At 33.5% G+C, this 20108-nt stretch overlaps 1 protein-coding gene across 2 annotated transcripts; it reads left to right on the top strand.

The window, feature by feature from the left end:
* The first annotated feature begins 1259 nt into the window (after positions 1–1259).
* Positions 1260–9643, top strand: LOC107688200 (nuclear receptor subfamily 1 group D member 2-like). 2 transcript variants are annotated; one of them, XM_016485803.1, is made up of 8 exons: positions 1260–1436; positions 3754–3969; positions 4066–4154; positions 5193–5337; positions 5448–5950; positions 6954–7139; positions 7216–7426; positions 8524–9643. In XM_016485803.1, the coding sequence occupies exons 1-8, from the start codon at positions 1418–1420 to the stop codon at positions 8718–8720; spliced, it is 1566 nt and encodes a 521-aa protein (XP_016341289.1). In that variant the 5' UTR covers positions 1260–1417; the 3' UTR covers positions 8721–9643. The 2 variants fall into 2 exon arrangements, with proteins under 2 accessions (XP_016341289.1, XP_016341288.1); XM_016485802.1 differs by having other exon boundaries at positions 1262–1436; positions 3751–3969.
* The last annotated feature ends 10465 nt before the right edge of the window (positions 9644–20108 follow it).

The raw sequence follows: 20108 nt of genomic DNA, 5'->3' as shown, positions 1-20108 counted from the left end.
TTAAAGATGAATTACACTCATTCCTTAATTGATGGACTTTACATTGAACTGAACTGAATCAACAATCAACTGAATAACTACTGTTGACTTTTGTCTTTTTAAAAGCTGCTCTACAGTAGAAATACATTTTGTTTGCATCACTATTATTTTCCTGTTGGTCTGTGTAAAGCTGATTTCAAACAATCTAGATCTAGATCTATATCTATCTATCTGTCTATCTATCAGTCTGACTATATCTTGTTTGTCTAAAACAGGGCTGTCCAAACTCGGCCCTGGAGGGCCGGTGTCCTGCAGAGTTTAGCTCCAACTTGCCTCAACACACCTGACTGGAAGGTTCTATGTCTAGTAAGAGCTTGATTAGCTGGTTCAGGTGTGTTTAATTAGGGTTGGAGCTAAACTCTGCAGGACACCGGCCCTCCAGGATGGAGTTTGGACAGCCCTGGTCTAAAACTTTCAGACAAGTCTTTGTAAACCCACTCAAAGTTGTCTGGAAATTAAAAATGCCATGCAGATGTCTTTCTTTCAGGACTATATATATATATATATATATATAGTCCTGAAAGAAAGACATTAATGTGGAAAAAAGTATTGAACTGTGGCATGGAAAGTTCCATTCACTTGAAACATTCTGTTCTTTCTATGAATTGTTCTCATCTAGCAACCACCCAAAACAAGCACCAATCAAATCACGCTCCCAAGTGAACTGGATTGACAACATCCATTAAACCGTATAAACAGTATTTAGACACAGCTGTGGTCATTCGTCCTTGTGGAGATTTCCTATTACTTGTGTGCTACTTTCAAAAACACAGGAAAACACTTTATAGGCTACTTTTAAATGTGAAAACCTTTTACAGTCGCTCAAGTGTGTTTTTGGTTTCATACTCGAGTAAATAGTTGATACAGCACCACGCTTTATCTTAAGGCTAAAACTTTTCTGTGCTACTAACTCGCCTGCAATAAAAACTACAAGTTAGTTTAAAGAAATACATGTTAAACGGCTCGCCGTAGCGCCCCATTACTCGTCCCTGGCCCTGTAGCTCTTTTGAATGGGGAGTGGCGGCGTTCCAGAAAAACATCATGTTCCCAGAATCGCGCCTCGCGTTGCAGCGGTGGGTTTCGTCCGCCTCTGGCCGGGGGAAAGTGTGTCACTGGGTTAACGTCAGTCGCGCACCGAGGGGCGGAGCCACGGACGAAAACACGAACCACAGAACACTGAGTTCTGAGCGCTCGCGCGCAGCCTGGGAGTCCCGTTCTATTGTGAGAGACGCTCGACGCTGGAGAGCTTCTATGGAACGCTGAAGCATCTGATCTGAACGCACACTGGATCTGAGCTGCTCGACAGACTTACAATTTACGCGTTAAACTGGAATTACTACTGTCCACCTGAATTATAAGATATCAAGAGTCTGAAGACATGGAATCAACAAAGCAAGGTAAGACATTTATTATTTTATTGCTTATAATTATATATATTTTTATACTTATTTGTATGCATTACGTATTTAGCATTGTTAGAAACGTTATTACAATTGCAATATTTTACCGCGTTACAGTGATGTATTATTTTGATAGCATACAGGATTTCCACTGTCATAGAAAAACTGGAAATATTAGGGAATATGCATGTGATTTCTACACATAGATATGTCATATCTATAGAGATGTTTTTGAAGTCACTCTCACATATATTAGCAGCTAAAATAGCTTTTTTTTTTTTTGCTGAATCCCTGTAAAACCCTTGATCAGAAATGAGTTATCTTATTTTCCATCTTTATTTGCATTTATTGCTGCATTTATGGTTTTAATGTACATTCAAGCCCGACGTTACTGATTTAATGATTTTTGTGTACATTTATTAATGTAGTTTTTGCTTGTTTATGGTGAAAAAAAATGAGCCGCCAAACAGAAGTAATGTAATATTGTAGGCTTAATGCCTAAATGTATTATTGATGCACAGTCTATGGTGTCGTCAAATTAAAACGTGTTTAAAATGATTTCAGAATGAAATAGTGTAGTTTTGCACCGAGTCATCGGTCGAATCTTGTGATTTAAAGCACCTTTGGCACGCTTTCCATTGCTTACATGACAGTGCTGCAGCGCAGAGCGCGTCAAACTGTGGCAGTGGGTTAGGCATGCCCGTGACGTCACGCGCACTCAGTACTCCGAGTACTAGTAGGCTCGAGTTCACATGGCTCTCCTTGCCTAGTCATGTGCCTGTGTGTACTAGGAGTCAGGGCTCCGCCGCTGATTGGCCGTGACGTGCGCGGTGCATAGTCTCTGATTGGTCAAGGCGAGACGGTTGCAAAATTTAGCACACTGCCCTGACGCGAGACTCACTGCAGTACCACGTGAGGACGCAGCAGACAGCTAGTGACCTAGATATTCTTCCAGTACAAAACATGAGAGGTCCACGTGTGGGTGGGTCTGAGAAACTAAGGGTTATTGCTGCTTAGGTAACCTCCCTGGTCCATTTAAAGAAATACAGTACATGTTTGCTTACTTTTGTGAATGCACAGCTGGTTAGTATAGAATACATTCATTTATTCATGTACTTGAACAGTTAACTACTAAAAATATCGTATTTGTACATCTTTTGACTGCTCACACACACACCAAATTGTCAAATTGTACCGCTTTTATTGTACTTTTGAGTAGTGTTACTGTACTAGGTTAGTGTAATTAAACATAATCCTGTGCAGTTTCATTCATCTAAAAATAGGCAGTGTGAATTTTTAAAAAGTTCCTCCTTTTTCTTATTTTAGTACATCAACTTCAGCTAAAATAAAAAAAAATGTTTATTTGGCCACTAGGTGAAATAAAAAAAAAAAGTTAAAATTGTATTGATTTTATAACAAATGTGTTTAATTTGGTTTCATTTTAGTTAACTGGTCAAAATCTTAAAATTTTATTTTCTGAGTGCATATTTAAAAAGTTCCTCATCTAAAAATAGGCAGTGTGAATTTTTAAAAAGTTCCTCCTTTTTCTTATTTTAGTACATCAACTTCAGCTAAAATAAAAAAAAATGTTTATTTGGCAACTAGGTGAAATAAACAAAAAAAGTTAAAATTGTATTGATTTTATAACAAATGTGTTTAATTTGGTTTCATTTTAGTTAACTGGTCAAAATCTTAAAATTGTATTTTCTGAGTGCATATTTAAAAAGTTCCCTCTTTTTTTACATATTTTAGTACATCCACTTAAAGTAAAATGAGAAATGTTGGCAACTAGGCCAAATAAAAAAGTTTGTTTTATTTATGTAAAATTATTATTTTTTAATTCCGTTAATGTTAATTTTATTTCAAGTAATGATTTTTTGTGGTTTTAGGTAACTATATTAACCCTGGTTATTGTTAACTATGTAAAAAAAAAAATTTGGTAATTAGAAAATGCATATTTGAAATCAAGTCAATGTAAATTACATTTTTTTAGTGTGCATTTATTAAAAGTTCCCTCTTTTTCTTATTTTAGCACATCAGCTTAATGTAAAATGAGAAAGGTTGGCAACCAGGTTAAATAAAAAGTAAAAGTTTTTATTTTTTATTTCAGTTGTTTATTTCATGTAACAAAAATGTTTATTTTATGGTTTTAGTTATATTAACCTGGCTATTGTTAACTAAGAATGTCATTCTAGAAAATGCATATTCAAAATCAAGTTTAGTACTGTGCATAAGTGGTCACACGCTTGTAAATGTCTTTTTTTTTTGAGTCTGCATTTTTAAAACATTCCCTCTTTTCCTCATTTCCAAGGAGGTGTGATAGCCTACGTCTGCTCCTCAAGCTCCGCCCCCAGCCCGGAGTCCTGCATGAGTGACAGCTCTAACAGCCGCTCCCCATCATCCTCCCCGCCTCTGCCCTCTAAACCGAGCCGCCTGACAGACCTGCCCACCGCTGGACTGCTGTTGAAACACACTCAGCCACGTGGACACGCTTCTGACAAGACCCTCGCTGCCAAGAGCAGCATCACCAGTGAGTGAACGCTGAATAAGCGTATATGTGATTCAGCTGTCTAAAATTGGCAGGATTTGTCCACTGGGTATGACTAACTCTTCCATGACTTTCCAGAGCTTAACGGGATGGTGCTGCTGTGTAAAGTGTGTGGAGACATCGCCTCGGGCTTCCACTACGGCGTTCATGCCTGTGAAGGCTGCAAGGTAAGGAAACACATCTCTCAGGATCATCTAACATTCTGGGTCTGTTCCAAAACCTAGTGTTGTACAGGTAAGAGAGCATTTTAAGGCATCATTGGCACGCACACAATGTAGAACCTTTTAGCCAGATTCTACAGCTTTGCATGTATATACTTTAGTCAAGTCAAACTTTATTTGCTTTGCAGAGGATTCAACCCCAAAATGCACCATTCTTCAGCTTTATTTCTGCATCCAATTTATTTTTTATGCATAGCTTAGAAATATGTGCATTTTGCATTATTTTTTGAGTTTGCATTCCAAATTTATCTCTTCAGTCACAGGGATTTGGAACAGACCCGTAATATTTCCAGATGTGATATTTTCAAGAGAACAGTGTTGTTAGTGTTATTTTAGTATAATTGAGATACTATTACAGTTTTAATTCATATTTGAATACTACTATAGATTTTATTCATATTTTGAATTAGGTTTTATTTTGATCTTTTCTGTTTTAATTTAAATTTGTAGTAATTTTTTTTAATGTCTATATAATTTCTTTTCATTTTTATTTCAGTTTTAGTTATTTTAGTACATCAGGTTAAACTAAATTAAAATGAGTAATGCTGCCTGGACAAATAGCTGAAATATATTTTATATTTCTATTTAACTAATTTTATTTCAGTTAATGTTTATTTTATTTTAAGTAATAGAAATGTTTTTTTTATGGTTTTAGTTAACTATAATAACCCTGCTAATATGAACTAATACAAACAATTACATACACATATATATTTATTTTTTATTTTTAAAGAAGGTGAAAACTAAAACTAAAATGTATACTTAATTTTTACTTAAATAAAAAAAAAACCTTGGCTAACTGAAATAAGTTGAAGTACTAAAATAACTATTAATTAAAACTAAAACTGAAATAAAAGTAAAGCTATGAAATAAAATAAAAAAATCGAATTAAATATAATTCAAAATATTATATATGTTTTATATATATATATATATATATATATATATAATATTGCATTCATAATTTTTTATATTTCTTTACAGGGCTTCTTCAGAAGAAGCATCCAGCAGAATATCCAGTATAAGAAATGCCTGAAGACAGAAAGCTGCACTATAGTGCGGATAAACCGCAACCGCTGCCAGCAGTGCCGCTTCAAGAAGTGTTTATCAGTCGGGATGTCCCGAGACGGTGAGTTACCAGACATATGAGCTCAAGCTTTTGTGATGTTGACTACTACCTTTTTTTGTAGAAAAGTAGTCCAGAGCAGAAGAACTAAATGTGGTGAATCTCTCTTCCAGCTGTGCGTTTCGGACGCATCCCGAAGCGGGAGAAGCAGCGGATGCTCCTGGAGATGCAGACGGCCATGAATAATAACATGATGAACAACAGTCAGCTGCAGCACATGCTTCACGGCGCCATCGACAGCAGCCAGAGCGACTCCAGCTCCTCCCTGCCGTCGCCGCCGGATTCGCCGCGCTCCTCCTCCGATCTCTCCCGGGACTCGGAGTCAGCCGTCCCTATGGACACGGCCTCGTCCTGTTCGTCCGACAGCGGGGAGGAAGACGTGCCGAGCTCCGGACGCGTTCCCCTCGCCTCTCCGGCTGGCTCCGAAATGCTCCGCAGCTGCAGTAAAGAGGACGAGAAGCCGCCGCGGGAATGCTGGAGCCGGTGGAACGAGAGCACCGCCGCTGGACCTTACAGGGAACACGTGACCCAGCAGTGCCGTCGAAGCCCAGAAAACCTGCCTTACCACACAAACAACATGAACGAAGTCCAGACTGGAGGAAACAGAGGACACCTGGTTAGTGACCTTCTGCTGTTTATACATAAATATTAGCAATACACACTTAGGATCAGCTTTGTTGTTGTTAACCAAAACTAGAGCTAAAAAAATATATATATATATATATATATATAAAAAAAAGATAATTAAATAAAACTGAAATATTAGATGGAAAACTTTTAAATGAAAATTTAAAAAAATGTTGCTTTGGAAACTAAGTAATTGTATACTAAAATTAGCTCTAAAATGAATAAAACTAAAACTTAAAACTAGATGGAAATATATTTAAAAAAAGCAAAAGCACATAACAAAATTACATAAACTAAAATTAAAATATTAAAGCTAATTAATTGAGAAAAATTTTACATTTGTTATGTTAAAATATTACCAGTATTACATATTTGTTTTGCTTTCAATAATTATAAAATATTTTCAATAATTCCTAAATAATTGCATTTATAATATAAATTAAAAAATGTATTAATTTAGTGTTTCTAAATTCTTTTTTATAATTTATGTAATTTTTTAATGATTTATTTTTCTAAATTATAAATAAATTTATTGACAATTTCTCTGGCTGCATTCACCATCTCAGGTCAATTTTGACAATTTTTTTTAATACATATTGGTTTTGCTTTTAATAATTGTAAATAATGTCAATAAATCTCATAAAATAATTGTATTATACTTTATTAAATTAATTTATATTTTTTAATAATTTGATAATAAATAATATAATTATTAATAATAAAAAATGTATATAACAATTTCTCTTTATATATATATATATATAAAATTCAAGCTTGAAGCAGTGAAGTATGATATTGTGTCCTCTGTAAAGAATAAATTCCATACTGTTTTACAGTTTGAATAAGAGTTTGAATTTGGTCAAAAGAATGTATCATTTGTTCTATTTTTTTAAACAGCCATTGTGTCGAGCGCACGAATGAAGCTTTGGGGGCAGAGCTGTTTTAGCTGAAAGTGTACCTGGTGTAATGTGACTCTGTTGATCTTCTCTCAGGTGTGTCCCATGAGCGTTTCCCCCTTCGTGGACCCCTGCAAGCCCGGTCATGAAATCTGGGAGGAGTTTTCCAAGAGCTTCATCCCTGCCGTACGAGAAGTGGTGGAATTTGCCAAGCGGATCCCGGGCTTCCAGGACCTCTCCCAACACGACCAGGTCCACCTCCTCAAGGCGGGAACCTTTGAGGTAAAGCACCACGAGTCCCGGCGTGTTTCTGACAGCGCAAGCGTCCGTCAGACCCCTAACGCTCTCCTCCGCGCAGGTGCTGATGGTGCGCTTCGTGCCGTTGTTCGATGTGACAGAGCGGACCGTGACGTTCCTGAGCGGCAGGACGTACAGCGTGGACCTGCTGCGCTCCATGGGCGCCGGAGAGCTGCTCAACTGCATGTTTGAGTTCAGCGAGAAGCTCACCGCCCTGCAGCTCAACGAGGAAGAGATGAGACTCTTCTCCGCCGTGGTGCTGGTGTCTGCAGGTACGCCCTTCAAAAACAGAAACGCGAACAAAAGCCAATTCAAAATATGAATAAATACCATAATAGTATACAATTAATACTAAAAATAACACTGCTAGGGTATAAGAGATACTGTTACCTAGTGAGTCGTCCTGTTGTCTACTGCCTATATAGGAAGCTGTCTTCTAAGGCAGCATCAAAACTGAAACCAATTAACCAATAAGAAACCATTTGGAATATTATGGGCAGCAGGTATTATAAATTACACATTTTAGTAATATTATTAATTGTTTATTTGGAATTTATTTATGTTTATGTATTTATAACATTTTATAATATATATTTTAACAATTTCTCTGGCTGCATTCACCATCTTGGGGTGAATTTTGAAATATTGATATATTGATACATGTATAATGTTTTATGTTTTATTTATTAATTGATTAATTGATTATTTTTTACTTATTTATAGTATTAATAAATTACTTATTTTTAATAATATTATTAACTGATTATTTATCATTTATTTTTATATTTAAATATTAAACAATTTCTCTTACTAAATTCACCATCTTGGTTGGGTGACTTTTGAACTATTTATTGATACATATTGTTTTTAATAATTTCTAATAATTTATACGAATATATTAGCAATTATTTTTAATAATTTCTATGATTATATTATTATAAATTATTTATTTTTAATTATTTAATTATTTAAAATGATTTGATTATTTATACATTTTTATATATATTTTTATATTTAGTAATTTCACCATCTTGAGTGAATTCTGAACTATTTATTGATACTACTGGTTTGGCTTTTAATCATTTTTAAGCATTTAAATTAATATATTAATATGAATTATTTATCTTTAAGCATTTGTATTATTAATTTATTATTTATTTTTAATAACATTATTTATATTGTTATGTGTTTTACATATATATCATCTTGGGTGAATTTTGAACTATTTTATACATACTAGTTTTGCTTTTAATAATTCTTGCATAATTTGAGTAGTTCTAATGCAATTATTTTCTTATATACATTCACTGGTATTAGTGTCTGCAATGGCCTCTTTCATGAAGCTTATGAATTCTGCATGTTTTCACAGACCGATCGGCCATCGAGGACGTAAGCGGCGTGGAGGCCCTGCAGGAGACCCTGATCAGAGCCCTGAGGAACCTGATCATGAAAAACCACTCGAACGAAGCCGCCGTCTTCACCAAGCTGCTGCTGAAGCTGCCTGAGCTGCGCTCGCTCAATAACATGCACTCCGAGGAGCTGCTCGCCTTCAAAATCCAACCTTAAACCCCCTCTACTTGCTGTCCGACCAACCTGGGCTGTAAATGTCCCTCTTGAATGTATTTAACAGACTTTTTACTGTTTTGTGAATAAAGACACATTCAGAATCGTGGTTTGCTCATCACGCACAAGCAAAGGTTGTCTGCGTTTCACATGTGTTTGTAAAACACCAGACTCTTCCTCAGCAGCGTATCATCCTTTCATTATGTGCAATAGCTGCTAACGCATGCCTATTTCTATAAGAGCAGCTTTATGTCGTATCTTGTCCAAAAGATTGATTGTGTGTTGTATATGTAAATATACATTATATGATGTAATTTTTTCCCTGAATGTATGTCTGTTGCTAGTAGCATGTTGGCATCCTGTATGACAGGGGCAATGCTTTTGCACGAGGTGTCGACGAACAGATCGGGTGCATTCGACTACCCTGACACCATAATAACAGTGCCGACTTGTAATTTATGAGCGGAGTCACTTTAAATGGCGTTTTTCTATAGACCACGTACAGAGAGGTGTTATTAGTCTTCCATTATGCAGCGAGAAACGTGTATAGCGGACGTGAACAAAACTATGAAAGAGATGGAGTTTATTTATGGACATTTGTACAGATTGCCTTATCACTTTTCACCACATTTACGGACACGGGGAACATTTGTTGTTTTTCTTCTTTGTAATAATCGCGGAGCGGGGAAACGATGTTACAATCCCAGTTATTTTGGGATGCGCTGCTTCCGGTTTACTCTATGCATATGGAAACAGCTTGACAATATGGACATTTCTCAGCCTGTAACCCACAGGAAAAGACGTACTACTCTCTCGATAGGCTCTGGTGTGTCCATATTTGTTGTTTCCTTATAAAAACAGTGCAGTATGTATAGTTGTTTATATCTATTATAAAAACAAAACAATAAATATTTCCTTGTCATTTACTTGTCATGCCTCTTTATTGCACTTCATGTTTTTATCCACTGATAAGCAGTGTATGGATCGACATAGTTCTGCTACTTTAAGAATAGCGTATGAAAATGATGCAAAGGTTATGCAATGATAAATAGTAGTATGTGGCATTATTATATCATGACCTCATTACGTTTCATTCAGCAAGTGGTTATGCTAGAATGTGTTATTTTGATGTTTCAAGCCAATTAACTCTTGGCAGTCTGGTTGAATAATTGGATGATTAAAAAATTAGGTGCTAGATATCACTTCAGGTTTATTTATTATACTCAAGCGCATTGCATTGTGGGATACAGTGCACACCATACTGAGCTGTGTAGTGTACATTTGAAATTTAGTAGGTCCATCAGAAAATTTGCATACTGTATATATTTCAAACATTTTCCAAAATTATTTCTAAAATCGGTTAATTAGGAAAACACAGGATAGATACAATCTTCAGAAACATAAATTTGTTTTTTGTAAATTTTTAAAAATGTTTTGTCTAAACTGTTCTCTTATTTAAAAAAGTAAAAATTAAAAAATTCAATATAAAATAAACTAAAAAAAAATAAAATAACAGGTAAAACTTCACAATTAGATTTTATTTGTTAACATTACTTGCTACATTAGTTTACTGTACCTCATTGTACATGCAACTTACAGTATATATTAATTATATGTATATCATAAATAATAATGCATTTAAATAATAAATGTATATCACACACATAAATCACAAATAAATACAAAAATAAAAATACACTCACAAATAAATAAATGTTACATAAATTAGTAAAAATAATACCTCCAAAACAAATAAATAAATGCATAAATTATGAATCAATCAATAATAAATAAATACATTTCACAGGAGTATTTCCCTTCAAAAAAAAATGTTTTTAAAAAGAAAATAAGAAAACTATTGCAAAGAATAACGAAGTAAATTGTTTTGGGTCATTCCATGTTTGAAGTCTGGTCTTGATAGATTACATAATTGATGTAAATTAATTCAATTGTTCATTAATTGTTAATTTACAAAGGAAATATTTGTATTAAATGAGAAAAAGCATTTTTCTAGTTTTTCTCATTTTCTTGTTTTTTTTGGGATACCATATATCAAAAAACAAACAGACAGACAGACAGACAGACAGACAGATAGATAGATAGATAGATAGATAGATAGATAGATAGATAGATAGATTTGAGAATGTCTACAGGATAACTTATATTAGAACACCTGCCTGCAGATTGATGGTGTTCTCGGCCGTCTCTTGAGGGCTCACCTCCGCCGACACGTGCTGTCTGTGTATCCTGCCTGTTGCGCTGGCGCTGGAAAGCATTTCTATTGTGGCGCGATCAGACACGTACACTCGTTCTCTGAAAATAAAAGTTTTGCATGACATAAAGTGCAAATAAAACTCTCAAAACTTGACCGGACGGCATTGAGAGACTCACCCGTGTAAGATGCGCTGGTGTCGGGATCCTGACACAGCTGCACGAGAACCCACACCGCGCTCCACAGCAGCTTCACATGCTCCGAGTGCAGGAGACTGAGCAGCACCGGCACCCCGTCACACTGACGCACCTGATCCCTGACACACTGCACTGAGCACAGCAACCTCAGCAGCTCCACGCGCAACCTGAGATACATAATCACAAATTATATCCAAATGAATTCAGATTTAAAGGAGAAGTGCCACTAGAGGCACCAGTGTATCACATAAAATCATGAGGGTGCACAAAAATCAAAATATTGAGAAAATCGCCTTTAAAGTTGTCCAAATTAAGTTCTTAGCAATGCATATTACTAATCAAAAATTAAGTTTTGATATATTTACAGTAGGAAATTTACAAAATATCTTCATGGAACATGATCTTTACTTAATATCCTAATGATTTTTGGCATAAAAGAAAAATCGATCATTTTGACCCTTACAATGTATTTTTGGCTATTGCTACAAATATACCCCAGCGACTTAAGACTGCTTTTGTGCTCCAGGGTCACATATATATTTTCAAGCAGCCTGATTTACATAATACTGGCTCAAGCAACTACCTGTTCTGAAAAATACTGTATATAAAATTAAATGTCTTTACTGTGACTTTTGACCATTCAATACATCCCTGCTCAATAAAAGCATTTTTGAACATTTTTTTTACTTACCCCAAAATTTTGAACTGTAGTGAATGCAATTTTGCTTTGTGTCACTAATTCTCTAAAGTATTACAAGTTACATTGTTAGCAAATGTACCATATCCAGAGGCTAGTAAAAATCAAATCAATGTGGGTCTGGTTTATCTAACAGCGGTGTGTATAAATGCACACAGAAAAATGACTGCAAAAGATATCAATAAGTCATCAAACGAGCCTTGTCTCTACTTACCTTTTCGAAAACATGTCATAATCTTGTAAAAAAAACTAGAAGATGCTCCACAAGAGAGAGCTCTCCAATCTTCTCTTTGCATTCTTGACTAAATGAAAAATGAGATTATTGATTAAATGCCAATGTATCTAATGCATCATGCTAATTTAATTGCTGTAGATATAAATTACTGATTATATTATATTACCTTTCAGCCAGTGTGGTGAGTGCCAGCAGAGATCCTAATACCACACTACTGTCCCGCGTAGAGAGCAGCTTCACGAGGGTCTGTGCAAAAGAAAAATTATTAACCGTAAATCAGTGTTATTTTAGTATGTTTGATATACTATTATGGTTTTAAATAATATTTTGGATTAGTTTTTTTTATAGATTTTCAGTCACACTTTATTTTAAGGTTTAATTCTCGCCATTAACAAACCATTAACTATGACTTCTGCCTCAAACTCCTAACTGGATGCTTATAAATAGTTAGTAAGGTAGTTGTTAAGTTTAGACATTGGGTAGGATTAGTGATGTAGAATATGGTCATGCAGAATATGTGCTTTATAAGTACTGATAAACAGCCAATAAGTTAATAATAGGCATGCTAATAAGCAACTAGTTAACAGTGAGAATTGGTCCCTATACTAAAGTGTTGCCACATACAAAGTTTTAGCAATTTTGTAGTTTTTGTCATTTTTATTATTATTATTTTAAATATGTTTATATAGTTTACTTTAAGTTCAAATGAATAAATACTGGGCTGAAAATTTTTTTTTTTAATATATTTAATTTTAGTTAACATTCATTTTATTTCCAGTAATTCCAGCATTTCCAGTTTATAAAAAATATAATTTTATATAATAAATAGTTTTGTTTATTTATTTAATAAATAGCTTTTATTTCTTTAGTTTCATTTAACGAAAATGAGAAATGGTTCCAGGACAACTAGCTGAAATAAAGTAAGTTTAAGTATTATTTCAATTAACAAATATTTTTTATGGTTTTCATTATAGTATAAAAGTACATCACATTCTTGTTTACATGTTTAAATATCTTGTATGCTTTGTAAAGTTTGACTTCCTCTAAAACACCTTAAAACACTCTATAAATATCTTATGTGCACCGCAATTAATAATCCACTGCCTTTGCTCCTCAACAGAAGACAACTTCTGAAACATATCTGCAGAGCAAATGATGGGGAAACAAGCATAGCAAGTACATTATTCTTCTTGCGGCTGGTTTCCAGTCTGTACATACTGTGCAACATACTGCAACATGTTTGTCTGACATGCCATTGCAACCAGCTGCTCGATTTCCAGCGTCTGTTCTCTGCACGCTAGATAAACGGTTGCAACCGACTCCATGTGCTGAAAAACACCCAATGAGGCACGATGAATTGCTGTGCATTTTCAGCATGTTAACATTGTGACAATCTTTACCTCAGCAAGCTGCCTGGCACCTTGCAGTTCAAAGAAGACTTTCTATAAGAGAAAACAAAAATATATACAGCAAATGAAAACACAGAATGTCAGAGTCACTAATTCCAACAGGGTGTAAATAGCAATAGCTATATTATACTGTAAGCTTACATAATATAACATAAAAGTAACACGTCACAATAAGGTCCCATTAGATAACATTAGTTAATGAATTAACTAACAATTAGCAATACAATTTGTTACAGTATTTATTAACCTTTGTAAACACAAGTTAATAAAAGTACAGCTATTCATTGTTAGTTCATGTTAGCTCAAATCCATTAAATAATTTTAACAGAACTGCTGACTTTAATAATGCATTAGTAAATGTTACAATTATTAGCTAAGATTAATAAATGCTTTAAATGTTAACAAACATAATCTTATTGTAAAGTCTTATCAATATAAATGTATCAAATAATATAATAACACACTACAAAATATTAACACTAATTATATATGCTGTTAAAATATATATAATGATACTAATGTTTCATTATATACTATTTTTATAATAGCATATGTTATTAGACCAACTGTATATGTTAATATTTACAATCAGGTGGATCTGTCTTTTTATATTTTATATTTTGCATCAATTATTTTATTTTATACTGTTTTTAAAAACATCATTTTTTTTTGTTGTCACACTGCAAAAATATAAACATATTTATGATGAATTTAATTTAGGATTCATTTAATTTCAACTAAAATCAACTAATCGGTTAATTAAATAATTAATACAGATCATTTCTTCATATTAACGTGGTACATTGGTCCACATTGTTTTTTAAGAGTGATTTTTAAGATGATATTAAACCGAGATTTTGGATCTCACCTGGTGAAGAGGATCCCTGATCAACAATCTCAAGCAGTTTAAAACTCTTAGGATGTTGTCTGAGGAGGAATTTTCCAGCCAGTTCCTGAAAACAAATAAGACTAGTCTATGATCCATAACTGGCATACATCATCAGCATCATGCTCATAAATGCACACCTGCAACCGAGTCTGTTATTGATCAAGGCAGTGAAGATGTCCAGGAACAGTCTGTGATGTGGCTGGTCACTAAAACACCTCTGATTTCTGTAGGTCACACTGTTAATGACATGAACGCTGGTTACAAAATGCAACAGAGTAAGAGCAAAATTAAGAGACAATACGGGACACTGTGCACCTAAAGTTATCCAGCTCTGATGCTTCGCTGTTTGTGCCGATTTTCCAGTGCTCAGGAACATTTGAGGCGTTCTGAGGCTTTTGTCCCTTGTACTGATTCAAAGATGAAACCTGAGATAGTGAGCAGAGTTGAATCAACTACGTTAACTATTGTGAAACTAAACCCACTGCAGGCTCCAGATTTTAACTGAGAATAAAATTGAAGTTCCATTCCTGATTTTGAATTGAAGCAGCAAAAAGAATTGCAACTGAATTTTAAGATTTAAGTAATCTGAAAACAAAAAATGTAATTTAAATGACAATTAACTGTCAAAATTAAACTTTTACCTGTTTTGACACTGGAGCTGTGATCAGTGATAAAAGCCTCTTGAGATCAAGAAGCTCCCTAAAAAATATTTTCAAAAGACATTATAAATATCAGCAGAGAAACTAAAATCTCATCAGTAATAGTTTTGGCGATGACTTACTTATCTTTAGGTTTGGGATTTGATCCGTTTGGTACTTTCTGTCTTGGAGAGGCATGTTGACAATATATTCATCACTCTCATGTCTGCAGATCAATCAGATGACAAATACTTAAAGCAAGAAACTACAGACAAAAACTTGTTTGTTTCATGCACTGGTCAATTTTGAGGTTTTGTGGAAACAATAGCAGAAAGAAAACATCCAAAATACACTTTTATTATATTAATCATTGGTTCATGTTGTTGCATTGCAAAAATACAAACTTATATTTATATTGAATTGAATTTATGATTCATTTAATTTATTAATAAGTTAGTCAACCTATTTTTTTATATTTAATTTAATCTTAATTTTAATTTAATGTATTAATCAGTTAATCAACTTAACGGTCCACATTTTTACAGACTTTTAAGAGTGATTGATTTTTAAGATGATATTAAACTGAGAAATATTCAACTGATATTAAACGTTATTGGATTTTATAGCACTTATCAATTTGCATCTGTGCAGTAGATTCCAATTACAATACATATCTTTAAAGGCCATTTTCTCAGTTTCTCGTTTATTTCTCCAGCAGTGCTTACATATACAGTTGTATTCCTATCTATATTCTGAAGGTTATTACAGAGGGGTTTGTTCATATATCATTCACCTGACAACATTTAATTCATAACAACATGGAAAAGGTTTCCTTTTCTTTTTTTTTTCTTTTTTTTTGACTGTTGACAGTATTTTCTGATTTATGGACTGATAAAAAGAGTAATCTAAAATCCACTCTGTAAAAACTTTTGGCTCTAATATATGTCAACAAAATGAACTGGAATTTTGAATCTGGCTTCAGATTTCTGTTCCGGAAATATATACACATTAGTGCATGTTTAATTAGATAAACAGAACATTTCAGTAAAAAAAAAATGTTTGTTACTCTTAATGTAATTAATCAATTATTAATGTAATCCATCAGTTGTTGAAGTATGGTGATCTGTTGTTATATTTTATCATATTCATCCTTAATTTTAAGTTTCTTTTCATACAAACTTTAAATAAGTGGCATGCGAATAACAAATAAAAACACCATACAAGTTGTAGCCTAGTAGTTTGGAATGACATGAGTGTGAGCAAATCAATTTGCGGTGAACTGCTGTTTAAAATGGACACATTTTAATAATACAGACAAATAAAATAACTTTTTACATACATTTGAACACTTAAAATCATATTTGCTCAGTGTCTTTGGATCAGCTGGTGTTTTTGCTGATTTTTAGTCCTCAAGTTCACCACAAGTGGAGTTAGCAATGGACGTGTAGACTTTTTAAACAGCTTTTTTTATTGATTTTATAACATAAATAACAAGAAACTTATATATTTTAAATATTCTGTTTGAAAAGTGTCTCTGTGCTTTATTGACATCTATAATATTTAATCAAAGATGCATTTCTAAGTGTACAATAATAAACAAAGATGCAAATATTGGACGAACTTCTTTAATAAAATATGTGGACGTTCCTCAACATCCTTCAGAAGACCTCAGATGATGCCAACCCTCAGACAACATGCAAAACTACCAAATTTTGTATTTGATTACATTACATTAACTAACTGCTTGATTTTAACCCTACATGTCTGCCATATGGACATCAAGATAGTCACCACCCTTACCAAAAAGTAGTATAAGTATACTTTCCTATTTTTAGTTTAAAAGAAGTATACTAATAGCACACTTGAATAAACTTATTTTTCGTAAGGGCACTGATAAGCTATTACTAAATATAATGTAGAAACTTTAATTTTCTGTAAAGCTGCTTTGCAACGATTTGCATCGTGAAAAGCGCTATACAAATAAACTTGAATTGAATCCAACCGATCTTCTTTAAAGGCTTTGTTAAGTAATGTGATTAAAACTGATGTCAAATGTTAGATAAAGTGCACTTTTTAAATATTAAACATAGGAATAGCCTATTATAAAACGTCTGACCCTTGCGGACATCAAAAATTATTCAGCTGGAAAAAAAAAATAGGTTGCATGGAAAAACCCTTGATGACTATCATTTAGATTCAAGAAGTCAAAAGTTCAGAATGAGATAATCATTTTTTTTATCTCATGAACGGATGGCTATATATACTTGAGACTGAGAGGTGTGAAACATAAATAAACTTTGACATACTGGACAACTTTTCTATGATCCTTCATGCTGATATAGCTGTAGAAAAGTCATTGTGAATCTTAAGGGAACTTCTGCTGTTAAACGGTAAGACCTAGGCTACTTTCTTACCTTTGACTGCTTCTGTTGTCGTCAAGTCGCTTTGGATAAAAGCGTCGGTAACACTTTACTTGAAGGGGTGTGCATAAGACTGACATGACACCTTCATAATCATGACATGACACATGTCATGAATATGAAGGTTTTATGCATGTGTATGACAACTGTCATTAAGTGTCATTCGCTCAGTTATGGCATTTTTAATGCAAATATGACATTATTTGACCTAACCCTAACCTAACCCTACCCTTACCCCTAACCATAGCAAAATATTAAATATATTATTGCTCAGAGAGCAAGTTTTCTTGTTGTTAAAAGACTATGAGTCAACGTTTATTGAACATGTCCATGCCTACAGATTATTTGACAAAGCACCTCAACATGTATGTATAGTGAACAAGGACAATTTAAGGAATGTTTCTTTGTTTGATGCACAGATGTCCTATGGTGCTGACTCATTTTTCTACATAGTTACAAAATTTTTTTTAACTTGTTTGAAACTCAGTAGAGATTTATAAAGAAATGTTTATCATAATGAATGTGTATTTTCATACCAAACAGTGTTAAGATGCATTGGAGACTAGCAGAGCTTTTTTTATTCAATTGTATGTTTGATATATTAAAAAATTTCAATAAATGTTGAAATAAATTCACAGTCACTTGGTTTTTGAAAAATATTTATAGTTTTATGTTTTAAATTTAATCTGCATTACCATTTTAAAATAATATTTACAAAATTCACAATAAATCAACATTAAATAAATACACTGGGTGTGTGGGATTAATCACCATAAAGTGTTAAATGTGTATACTTGCGAGTAATAATTTCTCAACACCTTGAGTGATTAAAATGAAACACTAACACAGTGTTTGTATAATAAACACTTTTGTCAGTGTTGTTTTAACACTAGCAAAGATGGACCTGTATGTTCACCCGAAAAGTGATAATTTTAACACCCATGGTGACAAATCTCCCAACATATTTTTGCTGTGCATAACAAAGACATCTCAAACAATGTCATATTAAAAATGACATAACTGAGCGAATGACACTTAATGACAGTTGTCATAAACATGCATAAAAAACCTTAATATTCATGACAGGTGTCATGTCATGATTATGTAGGTGTCATGTCATGATTATGTAGGTGTCATGTCATGATTATGTAGGTGTCATGTCATGATTATGTAGGTGTCATGTCATGATTATGTAGGTGTCATGTCATGATTATGTAGGTGTCATGTCATGATTATGTAGGTGTCATGTCATGATTATGTAGGTGTCATGTCATGATTATGTAGGTGTCATGTCATGATTATGTAGGTGTCATGTCATGATTATGTAGGTGTCATGTCATGATTATGTAGGTGTCATGTCATGATTATGAAGGCGTCATGTCAGTCTTATGCACACCCCTTCAAGTAAAGTGTAACCAAAGCGTCTGCTAAATGTAAATGTAGGACCAAAACAACTGTTATTTATATAATTGTTATTATAATTATTATTTATACTTTCAGTTTTACAAGCATTGACAAAAAAATTAATGTTTCATGTCAAAATACTCCCAATACAAAAACTAAATATCATTTATTGTAGCCTAACTTTCATCCATACAGTAAGCCTAGCCTATGTGTTTGTCGAAAGGTAACCGTAAGTGTGTAAACACATGTTATGATGAATGTTTGTTTACACTGAGGTTTGCATGTTGTTTGCACTCCAACAAATTCAGATATTATACACGCTTCTCAAATTCAGATGCAATAAGTGTTTTGCATGTTAGTTAAACTTTAGCTGTCCAAATACACCTAACAGTCACGTATCCTTACAGTATTTAAATTCTTAAACACCCTATTCAATGAACTGTGCTCAATATGGCTATTCTCAGGGAATATCTGTAGGAATAACAGGGAAATCAACCAAATCAGACTAAATCTTAGAAGACACCGGGAAACACACAGACGCTTGTGGTAAGGCAGTTTTCATATTAGTGAATTTAGTCATTTCCCTTGTGTCGAAACAACTAGGCCTATCTATTTTAAACAAATATACTGTAAGAATTTGGACACTTAAGCCACACTTTTAAAAGATCTGAATGAAATACATATAAAACTTGTAAAAAAAAAATACTTAGAAAAACGTGTACTGATCACACACAGGATGCTGCATTAAAAAGCAAATAATAAAATAAAATAACTGAATAAAAATATTATAAAATAATAATAAAATACAATAAACCAAAAATATTTAATAAACCAAGCCACTTGGTTTTGTTATCTAATACAATGCCTTTTAAGACAAGTGTGACTTTCAAGTTCAAATATATTTTCAGGGCATTCTGGCTGTTAATTAATTAGTGTTACTTTTTTAGAAAACAAGAACAAATGGGTACTGATCATCATCACACACAGGATGTTGCATTGAAAAAGTAAAATAAATTTAAATTTTTGCTTTTATCCAAAGTGACACAGTGCATTGAGGCTATACATTTTTTTACCAGTATGTGTGTTCCCTGGGTATAGAACCCACAACCTTTGCGCTGCTAACACAATGCTCTACCACTGAGCCACATGCTTGTTTTGCAATACAATGCCTTTTAAGACAATTGTAAGTGTGCATTTCATATTCAGCTATTTACTGATTATGCATAGGATGTTGCATTGAAAAAATACATTATAAGATTAAATTAAAATAATTGGTTTTGTTATCTAATG

This window comes from Sinocyclocheilus anshuiensis, unplaced genomic scaffold, assembly GCF_001515605.1.
Source record: "Sinocyclocheilus anshuiensis isolate Anshui unplaced genomic scaffold, SAMN03320099.WGS_v1.1 scaffold1162, whole genome shotgun sequence".
Lineage (NCBI taxonomy): Eukaryota > Metazoa > Chordata > Actinopteri > Cypriniformes > Cyprinidae > Sinocyclocheilus > Sinocyclocheilus anshuiensis.
The sequence above is the reverse complement of the archived record's forward strand: the minus strand, read 5'-3'. Positions and strand labels throughout refer to the sequence as shown.